This window comes from Podarcis vaucheri (genome assembly GCF_965113315.1).
Source record: "Podarcis vaucheri genome assembly, chromosome: 14".
NCBI classification, from domain to species: domain Eukaryota; kingdom Metazoa; phylum Chordata; class Lepidosauria; order Squamata; family Lacertidae; genus Podarcis; species Podarcis vaucheri.
Genome location: NC_138752.1, coordinates 17,063,194 through 17,077,932, shown reverse-complemented (window position 1 = coordinate 17,077,932; position 14,739 = coordinate 17,063,194). Strand labels below are relative to the sequence as shown.

Genomic DNA, 14,739 nt, shown 5'->3' with positions numbered 1-14,739 from the left:
CCTCTCCCCTTTGCCCCGACTGCAAGATGTCTATGGCAAAAATGTCTCTCACCAAACGTAAATGAATTGTGAAAAAGACTATGAACTGAAAGTGGAGACAATAGATGCATTAATCTGTTTGCTTTTTAACATAAAAAACCCAATTTTAAGAAATCATAGAATTGTAGAATTGAAAGGTACCCTGAGGATCATCTAGTCCAACCCCCTGCAAAGCAGGAATATGCATTCGTCCCATACGGGGATCAAACCTGCAACCTTGGCGTTATCAGCATCACACTCTAACCAACTGAGCTATCCAGGCTCATATACCAGTTGCAATCAGGTTTTGTGCCCTATGCCTTCACAGTGTCATTTTAGAAGGGTGACAACAAGAAACAGGGTATTTACTCCAGTGGCTCCCAAGCCTTTGGAACAAAGCACTTTAATAATATGAGGAGTCCATCTCTGTCAATTATCTGTATTTGCTGCAAAGAACTTTTATTTCAGCAGGCATTGGGTTGAAAATATTTGAACACACACAGAGAGACAGTACATTCAAACATACACATGAAATGATCCTGTGTCTCGACAACACTTCATCTTCCACAGAAAGAATTAAAACTACATAAACATAGAACTATCAAGGCATTTAAAATACTTTTTAGTGCTGTAATCCACCCCCACTGCTTGCCACCTCATGATCATGAACCCAGGAAGAAGCACCTGACTCAACCTAATTTCATTCTTATTCATAAACTCCTGCTGCCGATTTGCAGAAGTAGAAGCAAAATCTACGCCTGTCGCTATAAAAATACATTGAAGTCCACTTACAGACAGCTGAATACCACCATCTAGTGGTCTAAATACCCAGTGCTGCTTCAAGTCAAAAATTATTGTGTCTCTTAAATTAGGGTGCAAAATAATGATAATACTCAAGCCCATAGGAGTTCCTAATACTGACCCCGGAGCCCCATCTAACTGGATACAGTTACTTTCAGAGCCCCAATGGCACAAGTAGCAATCTGGAGTGCTCACTGGTGGGAACGGTCCAAGCTTATCTAACCAATGTTTACAGCAAGCCATTTTTGGAAGATGAGGCAGGCAGAGACATCAAGTTGTGGCCTTTTACTGCAGGTACAAAGCCTCTCTCCCATCCCTCCTTCCTTTGCAGTTTTTTCACTGTCCATCACTTTTTTACCCAACTGAGTTCAAGAGGCTCCTCCTGTGCAGAAAGCAACAATTACACTGGAAAATCCTGCATTCACATACTATTTAATGATTGCACGAGGAGATTCTGTATTTACTTGCATGCAGGATGTTATATTGAAATCATTGCTTTCTATCTAGGAGAGATATGAAGGTGAAGGAGTAAAAGAGAGGAACAACTTCTGAAGTTTGCATGGAAACAGAAAGTGATGAAAAAGCTTACAAAAGCACCTGGAAGAATCCATAGCTTCTCCACATAAACAAAAACAAATTAAAATTAACTTGTATCATTTGAGCAAGCTATAGAGATACCAATTTAAGTTTGTAATTCACTTAGATACAATGTCCGTATGTTGACCGTAACTGTTAACTCTTTGACAAAGCATTTATTCTTTAAACCGCAAATAAAACATTGAACAAGTCTGCGTTTACCAACGCTTTCTTGAAAACAGCTGACTTAGTATCAGATAAGGGCAAATAATTTTACCAGGCGCAGATCAGAAGCAATCTAGACTTGTATTAGCGTCTAATGCCATTGAGCAGGAGGAGATCCAATGGCATCATTTTTCTCACCTTGGCTTGTTCTGTGGCAATGTCTTAGCATCCACTGCAAACATTTTGGAAACAAAGACAATGACTGGGGCAGTTTCTTCACTGCTGCATTTCATAAACGCTAAGCAAACATAAAACGAGAGAGTTACATGTTTTCCCATGGTCTGATGAGAAAGTCTCTGGCTTTATATTTTATTTGTTAAATAACGAATTAGTGAGTGAATCAAGGAGGGAAAATTGTATGAGATTTCAGCCTGCGCTTCTGAGCCAACTTGCAGCATGGATGCAGAAAGCTGAATTCTGCCCAGATTGAAAACCAAAACATATTTTAGGACATTTAGCTTTTCAATTAGGAGACAACAAGATTTATGGACTTTTAAAAAACGAGACTCATCTGAACAGGACTTAAGTCGCAATTTGCCAAAATTTACTTACCGTCTTTCAGGTCTTGAGTTTCTTGCGGTAGAGAATCAAATGTTTTCGCTCCAACGCACAACAGTTTTTCTACTCTCTCAGCTGTGATATCAAGAGGACTAGGGAGTTTATTACAGACCATGGCTTAAAGCACGGTGCTAAGGATATACACGTTTAGAAAGGAGGATACAGACAGGAGGCTGTGCAGAAACTATAGGCTAGTATCCAGTAAAATCAAAATACAGACCTTGGACAGGGATTTGCCCAAAGCCAAGACTTGCCTGATGATGCAAATATGAACCGTATCTAAAGCATTCGAGGGGATGGATCCTTGGAAGCACTAGGAAGCATGGGGAGTAGGAAGAGAAGAGCAACTCAAGTCTCTCTGGCAGTGGTTGGGCGCTCTTGACTGTAAGCTCAACTCCCTCCACACTGCAAGTTGACTATGAGATGACTGAAGCAGGCAGAAAGCTACTGGGGCTGATGGACAATACTAGGGGAAGGGCCGTAACTCACAGCCTCTGCTTTGCATACAGCAGGTATACAGAAGTCATCCCCCAACATCTCCAGATAGGGTTGGCTATGTCCCCTGTCTGAAACCCAGTCAATATAAGCAATACTGAGCTAGATGGACCCCTGATTTGACTCAGTGTAAGGAACAGAGGACGTTGCCTGTACAGTGGTGCCCCGCAAGACGAACGCCTTGCAAGACGGAAAACCCACTAGACGAAAGGGTTTTCCGTTTTGGAGGCGCTTCGCAAAACAAATTTCCCTATGGGCTTCCTTCGCAAGACGAAAGCCCATAGGGAAATCTCCAGGACAGCGGGGAAGCGCAGCGCGTCTTCCCCACTGTCCTCGGACCTCCTCCGAAGGCTGGCAGTGGGGCGGAAAGCCCTTCTCCCCGAGCCAGCCTTCGGAAGGCTCCTCCGAAGGCTGGCAGTGGGGAGAAAAGCCCTTCTCCCCGAGCCAACCTTCGGAAGGCTGCTCGAAGGCTGGCGGTGGGGCAGAAAGCCCTTCTCCCCGCGCCAGCCTTCGGAAGGCTGCTCGTGGGGCGGAAAACCCTTCTCCCCGCGCCAGCCTTCGGATGGCTGTCCTGAAGACTTGCGGTGGGAGGAGGGTTTTCCTTCCCACCGCCAACATTCAGAATGCTGTTCTGAATGTTGGCGGTGGGGAGGAAAAACCCTCCTCCCACCGCAAGCCCCGGGAACAGAGGAGAAGCGCTGCGCCCCTTTCCCTCTGTTCCCGTACCTGTCCTGAAGGCTTGCGGTGGGGAGAAAAGCCCTTCTCCGCACCGCCAGCCTGGCAAGCGGTTTCCATAGGAACGCATTAATTGATTTTCAATGCATTCCTATGAGAAACCGTGCTTCGCACGACGAAAAACTCGCAAGAAGAAAAAACTTGCGGAACGAATTAATTTCGTCTTGCGAGGCACCACTGTATTCAGTTCTCCAAACCCCACCTCCCTCACACAAACTGGTGGACTAAACTCTAGTGCATGAGACAGTAGAAGCTTTTAGTAAATGGTAAAAAAGCTATTTCCTTAAGGATACAGAGAACGGCCTCCGATATTGGGAGCCACTGGCTGCAAATGGCATTAAGCTGAACCTTCGGATCTGTGTGGCGCATTTCACGGGCACCAATTTTCAACCCCAGGGAGGAGACGATTTTATCAATTTTCTCCTTGTCTCTACAAAGAAAGCATACACCACGCAATTACAGCACTACATCTGATCATCTTAAAAACAAAAACCACAAAGAAGGCCTTTGGGCAAACCAGCCTGTTTCTGTTGTCACGTAGAAGCTCACCTTCCTTCACTTAGAAATGACCCGATAATGCAGTTGAGCAACAAGGGCATTTAGCATAAACAACAGATCCCCTGCCTGTTGTGAAAAGTGAAATTCTGAATTGGCATTCCCCACCTCTGCCATCAAGAAAATGAGACTCGGGGATGCTTTTTGTTTACCTGTTTGTAACTGCTTCATAGAGGCTCCATATGTTTTCCAGCACCAGATGCACAAACAAAGGCTTCTTTCCTTTCAACTGGAAGAAAGCGGTAAGACAAACTTAGGATGCCCTTTATAACACAGGGGGGAGTTCAATTCAGACAATTACAGGGGTAACACGCACATGTGGACCCATAGGTTGAGGATTCACTATAAGGTCTAACTAACAGACATTTGTCCTCTGACTCAAAGCCACTCCCTTTGTTACTTTAACAACCCATATTTAGCAGGGGTTACCAGGCTGGCCTGGGTATTCCAGCAATGGAATCCGTGTTGGATCAAGGAATTAGAAAAGGGACTCAACCATATAGCCTACCCCCAGCCAAAAAAAGACACCCCCCATAACTGTATCATACTTGCATTACTCCAGATTATCAGTAATTGTTTTTTGGATATTGCTTCTCCATCTTATCATCTACCACAGCTCAGTTGCAACAAGAGCAATCTACCAATCTGTCCTTTCATCCCTGAACTGAAAAATCTTCAAGTACAGCAGCATGCAAGGATTTGCACCCACATCTCTGTCCAATCGTTTGTCAGCTGTGATCATTCCAATCACCTATTGCAGTGGTAACTACACCCGCCACTGCCCTGAGTGCATGTGCAAGGCATTGCACCAAACCGTTCCAGCGAATGGGAGGCTTGTTCATCCAAGGAATGCATTTTGAAACTTCCACACAAAGATTATGTGATCACAGTGAACTGAACTGAATCTTAAAAAGGTAAAGGTAAAGGTACCCCTGTCCGTTAGGTCCAGTTGCAGATGACTTTGGGGTTTCGTGCTCATCTCGCTCTATAGGCCGAGGGAGCCAGTGTTTATCCGCAGACAGCTTCCAGGTCATGTGGCCAGCATGACTAAGCCGCTGCTGGCAAACCAGAACAGCTCACAGAAACGCCGTTTACCTTCCTGCCAGAGCAGTACCTATTTATCTACTTGCACTGGTGTGCTTTCGAACTGCTAGGTGGGCAGGAGCTGGGACCGAACAAAGAGAGCTCACCCCGTCGCAGGGATTCGAACCGCCAACCTTCTGATCAGCAAGCCCTAGTCTCTGTGGTTTAGACCACAGCACCACCCACGTCCCTACGGATTGAATCTTAGATTTGCATAAATAAGATATAAGCATTGGTAACAGAATCTAAGGTCTAGTCTACAGATGCCGTAGAATGAAGTGGCAGAGATCCAAGGTTGTAAATGTACATTGGTGAGGTATATTGAGAATCATCATAGCAACTGCAATATACTACATTTTGCTTGACCGGGGTGGTAAAGATTAAAAACAAAATTGTTCAGAATCCCAGGAAAGTGGCAATATTGCATACTCAGTTGCTGGCAAGTAACTTTTCTGGTAGGGAAAAAAGAAAATTAAAAGCAAGTTATACACCAGTGAACTCACCTGGTCAGTTTTCATGATCTTCTTAGCTTTTGTATTTAGATAATAATCTCCCCACAGGGTTTTTAGCAGTACTGAAGCTTTGATTCCAATCTTTTGGCTATACAGCTTGGCAAAATGCTCAATGCTGGGTAATAAGCAGAAATAATTTGTTACCCAAACGTATCAAAACTAAAGCACTTTTCAAAAGAAGGCATCTGCTTCAACCTACATAGCAATCATTTTACATATTTGACAAGCGTAGCTGTATTCCGTCAGCAGACCAGATGCTCACATAGCATCCTTGCAGTGACAGTGAGAACAATTGGCATGTTTTAAGTCAGATGTCTCAGAACACTCTAGTGAAAGAACAAACACCAGCATGCATGCCTCAAGTTCCTGACCCCACTGTAGGTAGAGGAATTCATACATGAATGGTCATCACTTGATGACAGCAGCACCATCATTACAGTGGTACCTCGGCTTACATACGCTTCAGGTTATAGACGCTTCAGGTTACAGACTCTGCTAACCCAGGAATATTACCTCGGTTTAAGAACTTTGCTTCAGGATAAGAACAGAAATCGTGCTCCAGCGGCGCGGCAGCAGCAGGAGGCCCCATTAGCTAAAGTGGTGCTTTAGGTTAAGAACAGTTTCAGGTTAAGAACTGACCTCTGGAACGAATTAAGTACTTAATCTGAGGTACCACTGTACTTGCTTATGTGAATGAGCCACCACATAAATTAGGGTTGCCATATTTCAAAAAATGAAATTCCGGACACAATAGTTGTTGAGCTTTTTTGAGCAAAGTCGTTGAGCTTTGCAAAATCTCGGAAGAAAAAGTGATGGGGGGAGGAGAAATTTATAATGAAATTCGCCAAAATCGACACTTCCGACATGGGTTGCCATATGTTTGGATTTCCCCAGACATTCAAACGATTTCCACCCAGGCGCTGTTTACGAGGACCGAATACCAGCTATGTCCAGAAAATTCCGGACGTATGGCAACCCTAACATAAATAATACTGCACCAGATGACAAATCAGACTGAACACTTTTTGTGACATTTTATCTCAACATATAAATAAGATCAAAACAAGAAAGCGGCAATTCTATACCCAGTAAAGAAGGATTGAGCTCTGTTGTACTTAATGGGGTCTGCTTCTTAACAGACATAGACAGGTATTGATACAGTTGAACCCTAAAATAAGGCAAACACACAGATGAAGGCATTTTCAACAGTGGAATCTACTATTGCATAATGTGATTCCACTGGGACATCAGAAAAGCCCCACCCCTTGCATATTTTAAACAGGCTTTAAAGGTCTACCGCTTTACTAAACTTTTAACTAACTAACACAAGTGTGTAGTATTTTGGCCATATTTTGATCATTTTATAGTGTGTTCCTTTTAGCTACCAGTTGTTGGGTACTGTTTTAGAAATTTTATGTTGTTTTATAAGATTTTAAATTGCATTCTACTGTATGTTTGACATGTAGCTTGGGAAGAATGTTTTCTTGAAAAGCAGTGCAACAATTAGGTTTTTTAAAAAGAGTATCAGCACAATAGTATGCCATCAGCTATGTTTTGTCAAAACTCTTATTCTAGAAAGCTACAAATAAACTCCAGCTATTTGTAAATGAGTTCCTAATTTCCCTTCCATTTCCAAATCAAAATTAAATGAGTAATTTTACCATCAGCATTTATGCCAACCTCTTAACCAAATCATCTCTGAACAAAGCATCAGCATTCAATTTTGATGCCATTTCTGTTTGGACTATTAAGTTGATCACTAAGTTTTTCTTTTATTTTTCCGGATTTGTATAAGGTTTACTCCGTAGCTTTTTCTTCTCCCAAAGACAGCCCTCAAGAAGAAGAAGAGGAGGAGTTTGGATTTGATATCCCACTTTATAACTAACCGAAGGAGTCTCAAAGCGGCTCACATTCTCCTTTCCCTTCCTCCCCCACAACAAACACTCTGTGAGGTGAGTGGGGCTGAGAGACTTCAGAGAAGTGTGACTGGCCCAAGGTCACCCAGCAGCTGCATGTGGAGGAGAGGGGAAGTGAACCCAGTTCCCCAGATTATGAGTCCACTGCTCTTAACCACTACACCACGCTGGCAGCAGAGGTTTAGGACAAGAATTTTCTTCTCCTAGATGGGCTACCTTCCCAGATTCACGAGCCCCACCTGCCCCTCGCTTCCTTCTACAGCACATGCAGAAACCACCTTCTTGACCCTCAGACCCACTATTGGTCTCATCCATTCAATCGACCCTGCTGTTTCCTATTCAGTGGTACCTCTGGATGCGAACGGGATCTGTTCTGGAGCCCTGTTCGCATCCTGAAGCGAACGCAACCAGCGTCAGCGTAGGTCGTAGTTTGCCGCTTCCGCGCATGATGTCATTTTGAGCGTCTACACATGCGGCGAAACCCGAAAGTAACACGCTCCTTTACTTTCGGGTCGCCGCAGAGCGTAACCTGGAAACGCTCAACCTGAAGCACATTTAACTCGAGGTATGACTGTACACCTGCAAGACAAAAGCTTCTTTCATCCTTTCTTCCCCAGCGTGAAAAAGCAAGAGAACTTGCGACAAGATTTCAATTTCTGGTCATCTATATCCCACTTCTGTGCATATAAGGAGGAGCTGCATAACATTTAATGTTACAACTGCCTTGGCTGTAGCTATCCTGGTGCTACGAAGTCATTTCCTGAAGCAGAAACGTGTGAAGTGAAGATGAAGGCTATTAAATGCTCACCGTTGCACACAGGGAGCTTGACAGGCTACAGCTCAAAGTGTGTTTTCAAGTCGAGATGTGCCTGCCCTTCCCGCTTTACATGTCTGCTGCGGAAAATGCTTCTGCAGCCCGAGCAGCAACAAACACAATTGTTGGGTAAACTAGGAATCAGCTCGAAGATGCAGACAAATGGGAGGCAGTAAAGCCAGGGTTGCTGGTCTCACAGAGCCTGTGCAGAGTGCAAAATCAGACCCCTGTCAACCAGAGATGTATCATGGTGGGAATGACAATAAAATCTGTCAAATTGCCTGTGCTTACTTCCCTGAAAAATATAGCCAAGTAAGAAGTTTGCATTTCGTCATGGAAATAATCAGTTTTGCACTGGTCTGAGCTGGACGGAAGGCCCAAATTTTTGTTCCTAGGTTTCTCGAGTCCCAATATTTTCTCAAATGTGACAATATTTGGGAATGCTTCAAAACATACCTCAGAGAGGCCCCCACTTAGTGTTTTTTGACAAAAACATGATCAGCAAAAAAATGTTAACACTGATCAGTGTTTTATTTTGAAATCTTTGAGATGGTATTTTGGTTTCCTGTTAATTGTGTTGCTTTGACTGTGTACTTTATATTTGACTTTCTTCAGAAATGTTTGATTCTGCATTGTTTTATTGAGGTTTAATATACTGTAAACCACGCTGAGATTTCTCTTAAAAATATAAAGTGCTATAGAAATGAAATAATAATAAAATAATAATCAGATTTAACAACATTAAAATGCCTTGGACAGATGGGTCCTAAGCCCATTTATGTGTTGCCCCACCAGCATGCAATTGACTATTAGGAGGCTGAACAAGCATTTAAATGGTGAATAGCAGATGATTTTTTTGTGGTTTTATTCTTTTTTTGGTCTAAGGTTTACACCTATTTGCAATTTTAAGCACCCAAGGTAGAAACAAGCATCCCCACTGAAATACACATAAGTGTTCCCCGGTATGCTTCTAGCCACAACTCAAAGTGCAAGTTTTAACTTTTAAGAACTCTTAAAGCAGTCTAGACAGAAGGCATCTGAAGGAATGCTTCCTCTTATGAATTCTGATCTGTTACAAAGACCACATTGAAGTAGTTCTTGCAACGGAAGCAGACTGGGAATCTTCAGTGCAAGACTCTCTAGATGGAACCATCCACTCACCTGTGGATTTATTTATTTTTACTACTGGCTATTAAATGATTAAGCTCTGAAAACTCCCCCCCAAAAAAAATTTAGTCTGCGTTGCAGTAAGATGTATACAAAGACAAAACTGAAAACTTCATCCACCCGAATGAAAATATATGATCAAATTACTAATAAGCTTCTATAAACTCACCCAAATCCCCAGCCGTCAATTGCACTAGCAAATACCACGTTCCCCTGATCGGGTGAAAAGTAAAGATTGGAATCATCAGAAAATTCCAAGCCTGCACTCCAGTCATAAACTTGGTCACCGTGGGAAGAATCAGAAGTCAACTGAGTTTCCATTTCTTTCTCCGCCCTTTCCTCAAGAACTTTCGAAGTGAAGAGTGTTGCAGTGATTGCATTCACCTAGAAAGACATTCCAGTTTATTTTCATAATATCCTACCTTCCTGCCCCTAAGGAGAATTTAAAGGCAGCTTACAAGCAGAATTCCTAAAACAAATGTTTACAGCCACCAAAATACCAGAAATACAATAATTATTAAAAACCATTTCAGACAGCAGTTACACTATCAAAATTAAAACAAAAATAATAATAATGGGTGGGGTATAAACAAATATATTATTATTATTATTATTATTATTATTATTATTATTATTGACAATCATCCCAGAGGTTCTCTGGAACCTGAGCTGCTTTTGCCATTTTGCTAAAATCATGAATAAGCTAGTCCTCTGAGCAGTCCCAGAGCTATATATTCCTTCAGAAGATCATATTCCTCATACTTGGGTGTTTTAGCAGGTTACTCAAGAGCAGAGCCTCATCTGATGGCCCAGAGCACATGGGAAATATCAGATAGGAAAAGATAATCCGTAAGAGCCAAGCTGCACATTACAGTTAAGGTATTTTTAACCAACAAGGAACAGCGCTGTCTCTTTAGCAAAGGAGTGAATTTCAGTGGAAAGTGGTACAAGAAGCAAAATTTTAATCCTCATACCATGGGTCCAATCTAGAGAGAAAAAGCAAACTGAGATGTAGCCCTTAAGGAAACAAGATGTAGCTAGCTCTAAGGACACTAGTTAAAAATTACTTACATAACACCTAAGGTATTCTCATTCCAGACTATTTTGGCTGATTAATTTGACCAGAATGCTAACAATAAGCCAGTGGAACTGCTTCAGGTTTGGTGGAATATGTTGTCTGTGACGGACACCATTTAATAACTAGGCAGCTGCATTCTTGAACTTCTGAAGTTTTTGAAAATGCTGTCCTTCAGAGCATTTTGCAGTAATCCAGCCTTCCCCCATCCTGGTACCCTCTAGATGCTTTGGCTGGTGCTGCTTGACAGCTGTGGTCCATCTGAAGTTTGGGGAAGGCTGAAGTAGTCCAACAATGCCTATAGTTTACTTGCTGTCCTTTTCCTTCTACAACTATTGCTGATTACAAATAATCAAGCTATTTAGAACTCTCATACCTGTTCCAAGATATTCTTAAGGTGAGAATATGCTTCCTGAGGGGTAAACTTGAGCTCCATTATGAGACGGTCTATTTTATTAATCACCAGAACTGGACGAATATTTTCTAGCCAAGCCTGCCGCAAAACTGCATGAGTCTAGAGCAAAGGAAAACAAGTATATTGACACCGTGCCATAAAACAGCTGAGGAAAATATGAGCGACTGTATAACTCTGATCTGGTAACTGACCCTTGGTTAGGAATCTGGGTTGTATGAACCTTTCTTCCAAGCCTGCATTCTTCATGTAAACTCCTGGCTTCCTCCCCCGTACTGCTTCAGCATTATGCACAAGGATCCCCAACAGTGGTTAAAATTAAACCAAGTTTGGTTCATTTTGCAAATCCTGACTGAAGTAAAGAGTTTGACCATTTTCCTCTTGGAAGTTACACTGATACAGACATCAGTATGTCGATTTCTACCAGTACACTAATATTACATGGCCAACAAAAATATATTCTTGTGTTCACCTCCCTCTCCTTTGTCACATATTCTGAACTCCATCTTGCACACAACACTGCATTTTAAATTACCAATGCATTCTAAATATTAGCTGATTATTCCATGTACTAGTCGAACAGTGGTATGCCTGAATGAGAATATTTTATTTCCCCCTCTATCTGAAGTAGGTTTTCCTCATTACCTGCGGGCAGACTCCTTCCACAGCATCTACCACAATGATGCAGCCATCACAGAGTCTGACAGCTGTGGACACTTCTGAAGAGAAGTCCACATGGCCAGGGGAGTCGATTAGGTTGATCAGATACTCCTGACCATCTAGAACCAAAGGAAAAAGTGCTTTAAAAGCAAGCATTTTAAGAGTGTGTTTAGGATCAGTTCTGATGTAACATGAAACCATGGTTTAGTACTAAGATGAGGTGTGAACCTTGAGCTAAAGCACTATTCTCTCTCCCCTTCTTCATGAACTGGGGAGGAAGATTAAAGCTTCCATTTGTGAACTGGAACAAACCTCAGCTCCCAATTACATCTGAATATAGGAACAATGCTCTGTTCCAACTGGAGTACATTCAATAACCATCATGATCCTGGTTTGAATAAAGCATTGTTTCCTACATTAGGATGTAATAGGAAAGCACAGTTTGCTCCAAACAGCAAAAATAGAAACATTACGTTTTCTTCTCTTCCACATCCAAGGGGAAAAACACCCAAACCTGAGGCTTAGGTCTCCTCAAGCTCATAACACTAAACCATGGTTTAACACTGCACCTGAACTGAGCCTTACAGCAGGTAGCTTAATAAAAAATAATCAGTATTTTAGATTCCATCCAAATCTTTACACTTTATTTAAGCACTATATTTCAACAACACAATACTTAACAGTTTAAATGCACATACAGAATGTGCTAACTATATTACCTTTTCCAAAATGTAATGAAATTGCGCTTGATTTCATTGTAATTCCTCGAATCTGCTCATCTTCTCGGCTATCCAAGTATCTCAGCTATATGAATTGTAAAAAAATAAACAAATACTCTGTATTCACATTTTTCAGAGACTTTTCTTAAATGTCAGAAAATGTGGATAGAGAAAAAATTCTGGATAATATACTGGAAATGTTTAAGTTGTACCTTGCCTGCCAATCTGCTAGAGATTATTCCGTTGCTAGAAATAAGGCAGTCAGCTAAAGTTGTCTTGCCTGGGGGAAGAAAGGGTAATGAATAGTAGTACACACACACAAAAAAAATATGAAAAACAAGCCCTTATATTTAAGATTAAACATTAAATCCATCCTCCCATGACCACACATCTCCTCCCTTTACAGGGCTTTTCTTACACACCCATGTAGAAAGTTGTCAGAGATGAGTTATTTAATACACAACTGTGTTACAGAGCAACAAGCTGTTCTTCCATAATTGTTTCAGACTGCTAGTGTATTTGTCATGGGATTTGTGTGATATGCAGTTCATAACGTGTCTCTTACCATGGTCCACATGGGCTAGTATACAGATATTCCTAATGAAGTCAGTATTTTTCTGAAGTCCAATCGTCTTATTCAAACTTGCAAGAGCCATGGTTGGATGTTTCGCTGCAAGGAAAATAAATTCATATTGGAAAGATCAAAGTTGTCAGAAAGCTACAAGGTTATATGAAAGCTTTAAATTGGACTAAATTCAGACGGCCAGACAATATGAAGAAAGAGATTAGTACTGGGTGGAATTTTGGCTCTTCTCTTCTCTACCCTCCCCCTGTCCCCAATAAACCACCATTGAAGGAGGACACACATGCAAAAACTATGGTTCTAATAGGAGATCAGCATGAATGCGTCTGTACCAGCACTCAAAGTTAATAGCTACAGTGCAGCCAGGATAAGTATTCCCTAATGAGCCAAACACACCCCAGTCTGTCAAGTACATGGGGAACTAGTGCCCTGCACTGTTGTCAAAAACTTATGTTACTGCCTCATTCAAGGCCCTGAAGAAATCACAGCCCTGAAAACTCACCAAGCTACAGTTTTTAACAGTGCCCAGGAGTAATGATAATGCACATCCATAGTCTGCCTCCACCTCCCCCACCCAGCCATATCAAACAAAAAGCTTCATCCTGAGCCAGGTCACGGCTGGTAATTTTCTTATTTTACTTGCAGTGTAATTAACAGTTAAAAAGCACTGGCTATGCTCGGGAGCTGCTCTTTGGACCTCACACCTTAGTGGCTCTATGAGATTACAACAGCAGCTAAGTCCTAAGCAGCAAAGTGAGATGCAAATGAAGGACAGTGAAGGTAATAATTACAGAAACAACCACTCCCGGCATAAAGCTGTTGTTGAAAGCAGAGCAGCCTGGCATTTGTGAGTGCATCAACATGAATATGGCAACAACTTTCCCCTGATTCCATCCACCAACCACCCAGCTCTCCCAGGAGCTCCAGGGAGGCGCACGTTGTCCTTTCACCCACCCAATGACCCTCCTTTGCTTCTCACCACAACAACCCTGCGAGGTAGGCAGGGCCAGATTTAGGTTTGATGAGGCCTTAAGCTACTGAAGGCAATGGGGCCCTTTATATGTGATATTTTAGGGAGCAGGCTAGCAGGCGGGGCCCATTACTTATATTACAGGAGCCAACACAACACAAAACACTGTTGCTGGATGTAGGTTTTGATTGTTTTTTATCTTATATTTTGGAAAAAACATCCATGGGGTTTTTTCCCTTTAATTTTTTTTTGGGGGCCCCCAAGAGAGTGGGGCCCTAAGCTATAGCTTGTTTAGCTTATACGCAAATCCGGCACTGGAGGAAGGCTAGCTGGAGGGATAGTGGGCTGGCCCTGTGAGTTTGGCCACTGGACCTTTCCCAGTTACTGGCTTCCCTTTCCCAGTGGCAATTCTGCTTCTCTGCCTTCTTCCCGCCCCCCCCCCCTCATTTAGCCGCCCTGAGCCCGGTCTTGGCTGGGGAGGGCGGGGTGTAAATAAAATTATTATTATTATTATTATTATTATTATTATTATTATTATTATTATTATTATTATTATTATTTACTCTTGGAAGGTATCAAGGATACTTCCTGAAGATGGAAATTTGGACTAAGGATCTCGAAAGCCCACCTATCTTCCCCCCCCCCCCGCATTGCCACCGGGGTATGACTCGCGCTGCCTTCCCTATCCCTCTTTTAGGAACGGGGGGGGGGGGGGACTCACCTCACGGAGCTGCCGCCGGCCACTGACAAGAAGGGAGCGTGAGCCGGTTGCAACCGGAAGTCTGCCTCTTCCTTTCTGCGCGTGCGCAGGCGCTGCAGACCGAGGGGGCGGAGCAAAGGAGGGAAGAGGCGCGGAGAAGGAAGG

The 14,739-nt window shown here is 42.6% G+C and overlaps 1 protein-coding gene across 2 annotated transcripts in view; it reads right to left on the bottom strand.

Moving 5' to 3' along the window:
* Nucleotides 1-14,739, bottom strand: part of EFL1 (elongation factor like GTPase 1) — a 65,122-nt gene that overhangs the window by 48,060 nt on the left and 2,323 nt on the right. The window contains exons 1-12 of one of the 2 annotated variants that reach the window (XM_082198329.1): nucleotides 14,596-14,720; nucleotides 12,887-12,991; nucleotides 12,534-12,601; nucleotides 12,322-12,406; nucleotides 11,588-11,721; nucleotides 10,907-11,044; nucleotides 9,625-9,839; nucleotides 5,550-5,673; nucleotides 4,116-4,192; nucleotides 3,702-3,838; nucleotides 2,173-2,295; nucleotides 1,759-1,858 (exon numbers count right to left, since the gene is read on the bottom strand). In XM_082198329.1, the coding sequence (XP_082054455.1) occupies nucleotides 1,759-1,858; nucleotides 2,173-2,295; nucleotides 3,702-3,838; nucleotides 4,116-4,192; nucleotides 5,550-5,673; nucleotides 9,625-9,839; nucleotides 10,907-11,044; nucleotides 11,588-11,721; nucleotides 12,322-12,406; nucleotides 12,534-12,601; nucleotides 12,887-12,977 (1,292 nt within the window). In that variant the 5' untranslated portion in view covers nucleotides 12,978-12,991; nucleotides 14,596-14,720. Of the gene's footprint in view, nucleotides 1-1,758; nucleotides 1,859-2,172; nucleotides 2,296-3,701; nucleotides 3,839-4,115; nucleotides 4,193-5,549; nucleotides 5,674-9,624; nucleotides 9,840-10,906; nucleotides 11,045-11,587; nucleotides 11,722-12,321; nucleotides 12,407-12,533; nucleotides 12,602-12,886; nucleotides 12,992-14,595; nucleotides 14,721-14,739 lie in introns of those variants that run through there. The other variant, XM_082198328.1, reaches the window with a different exon arrangement.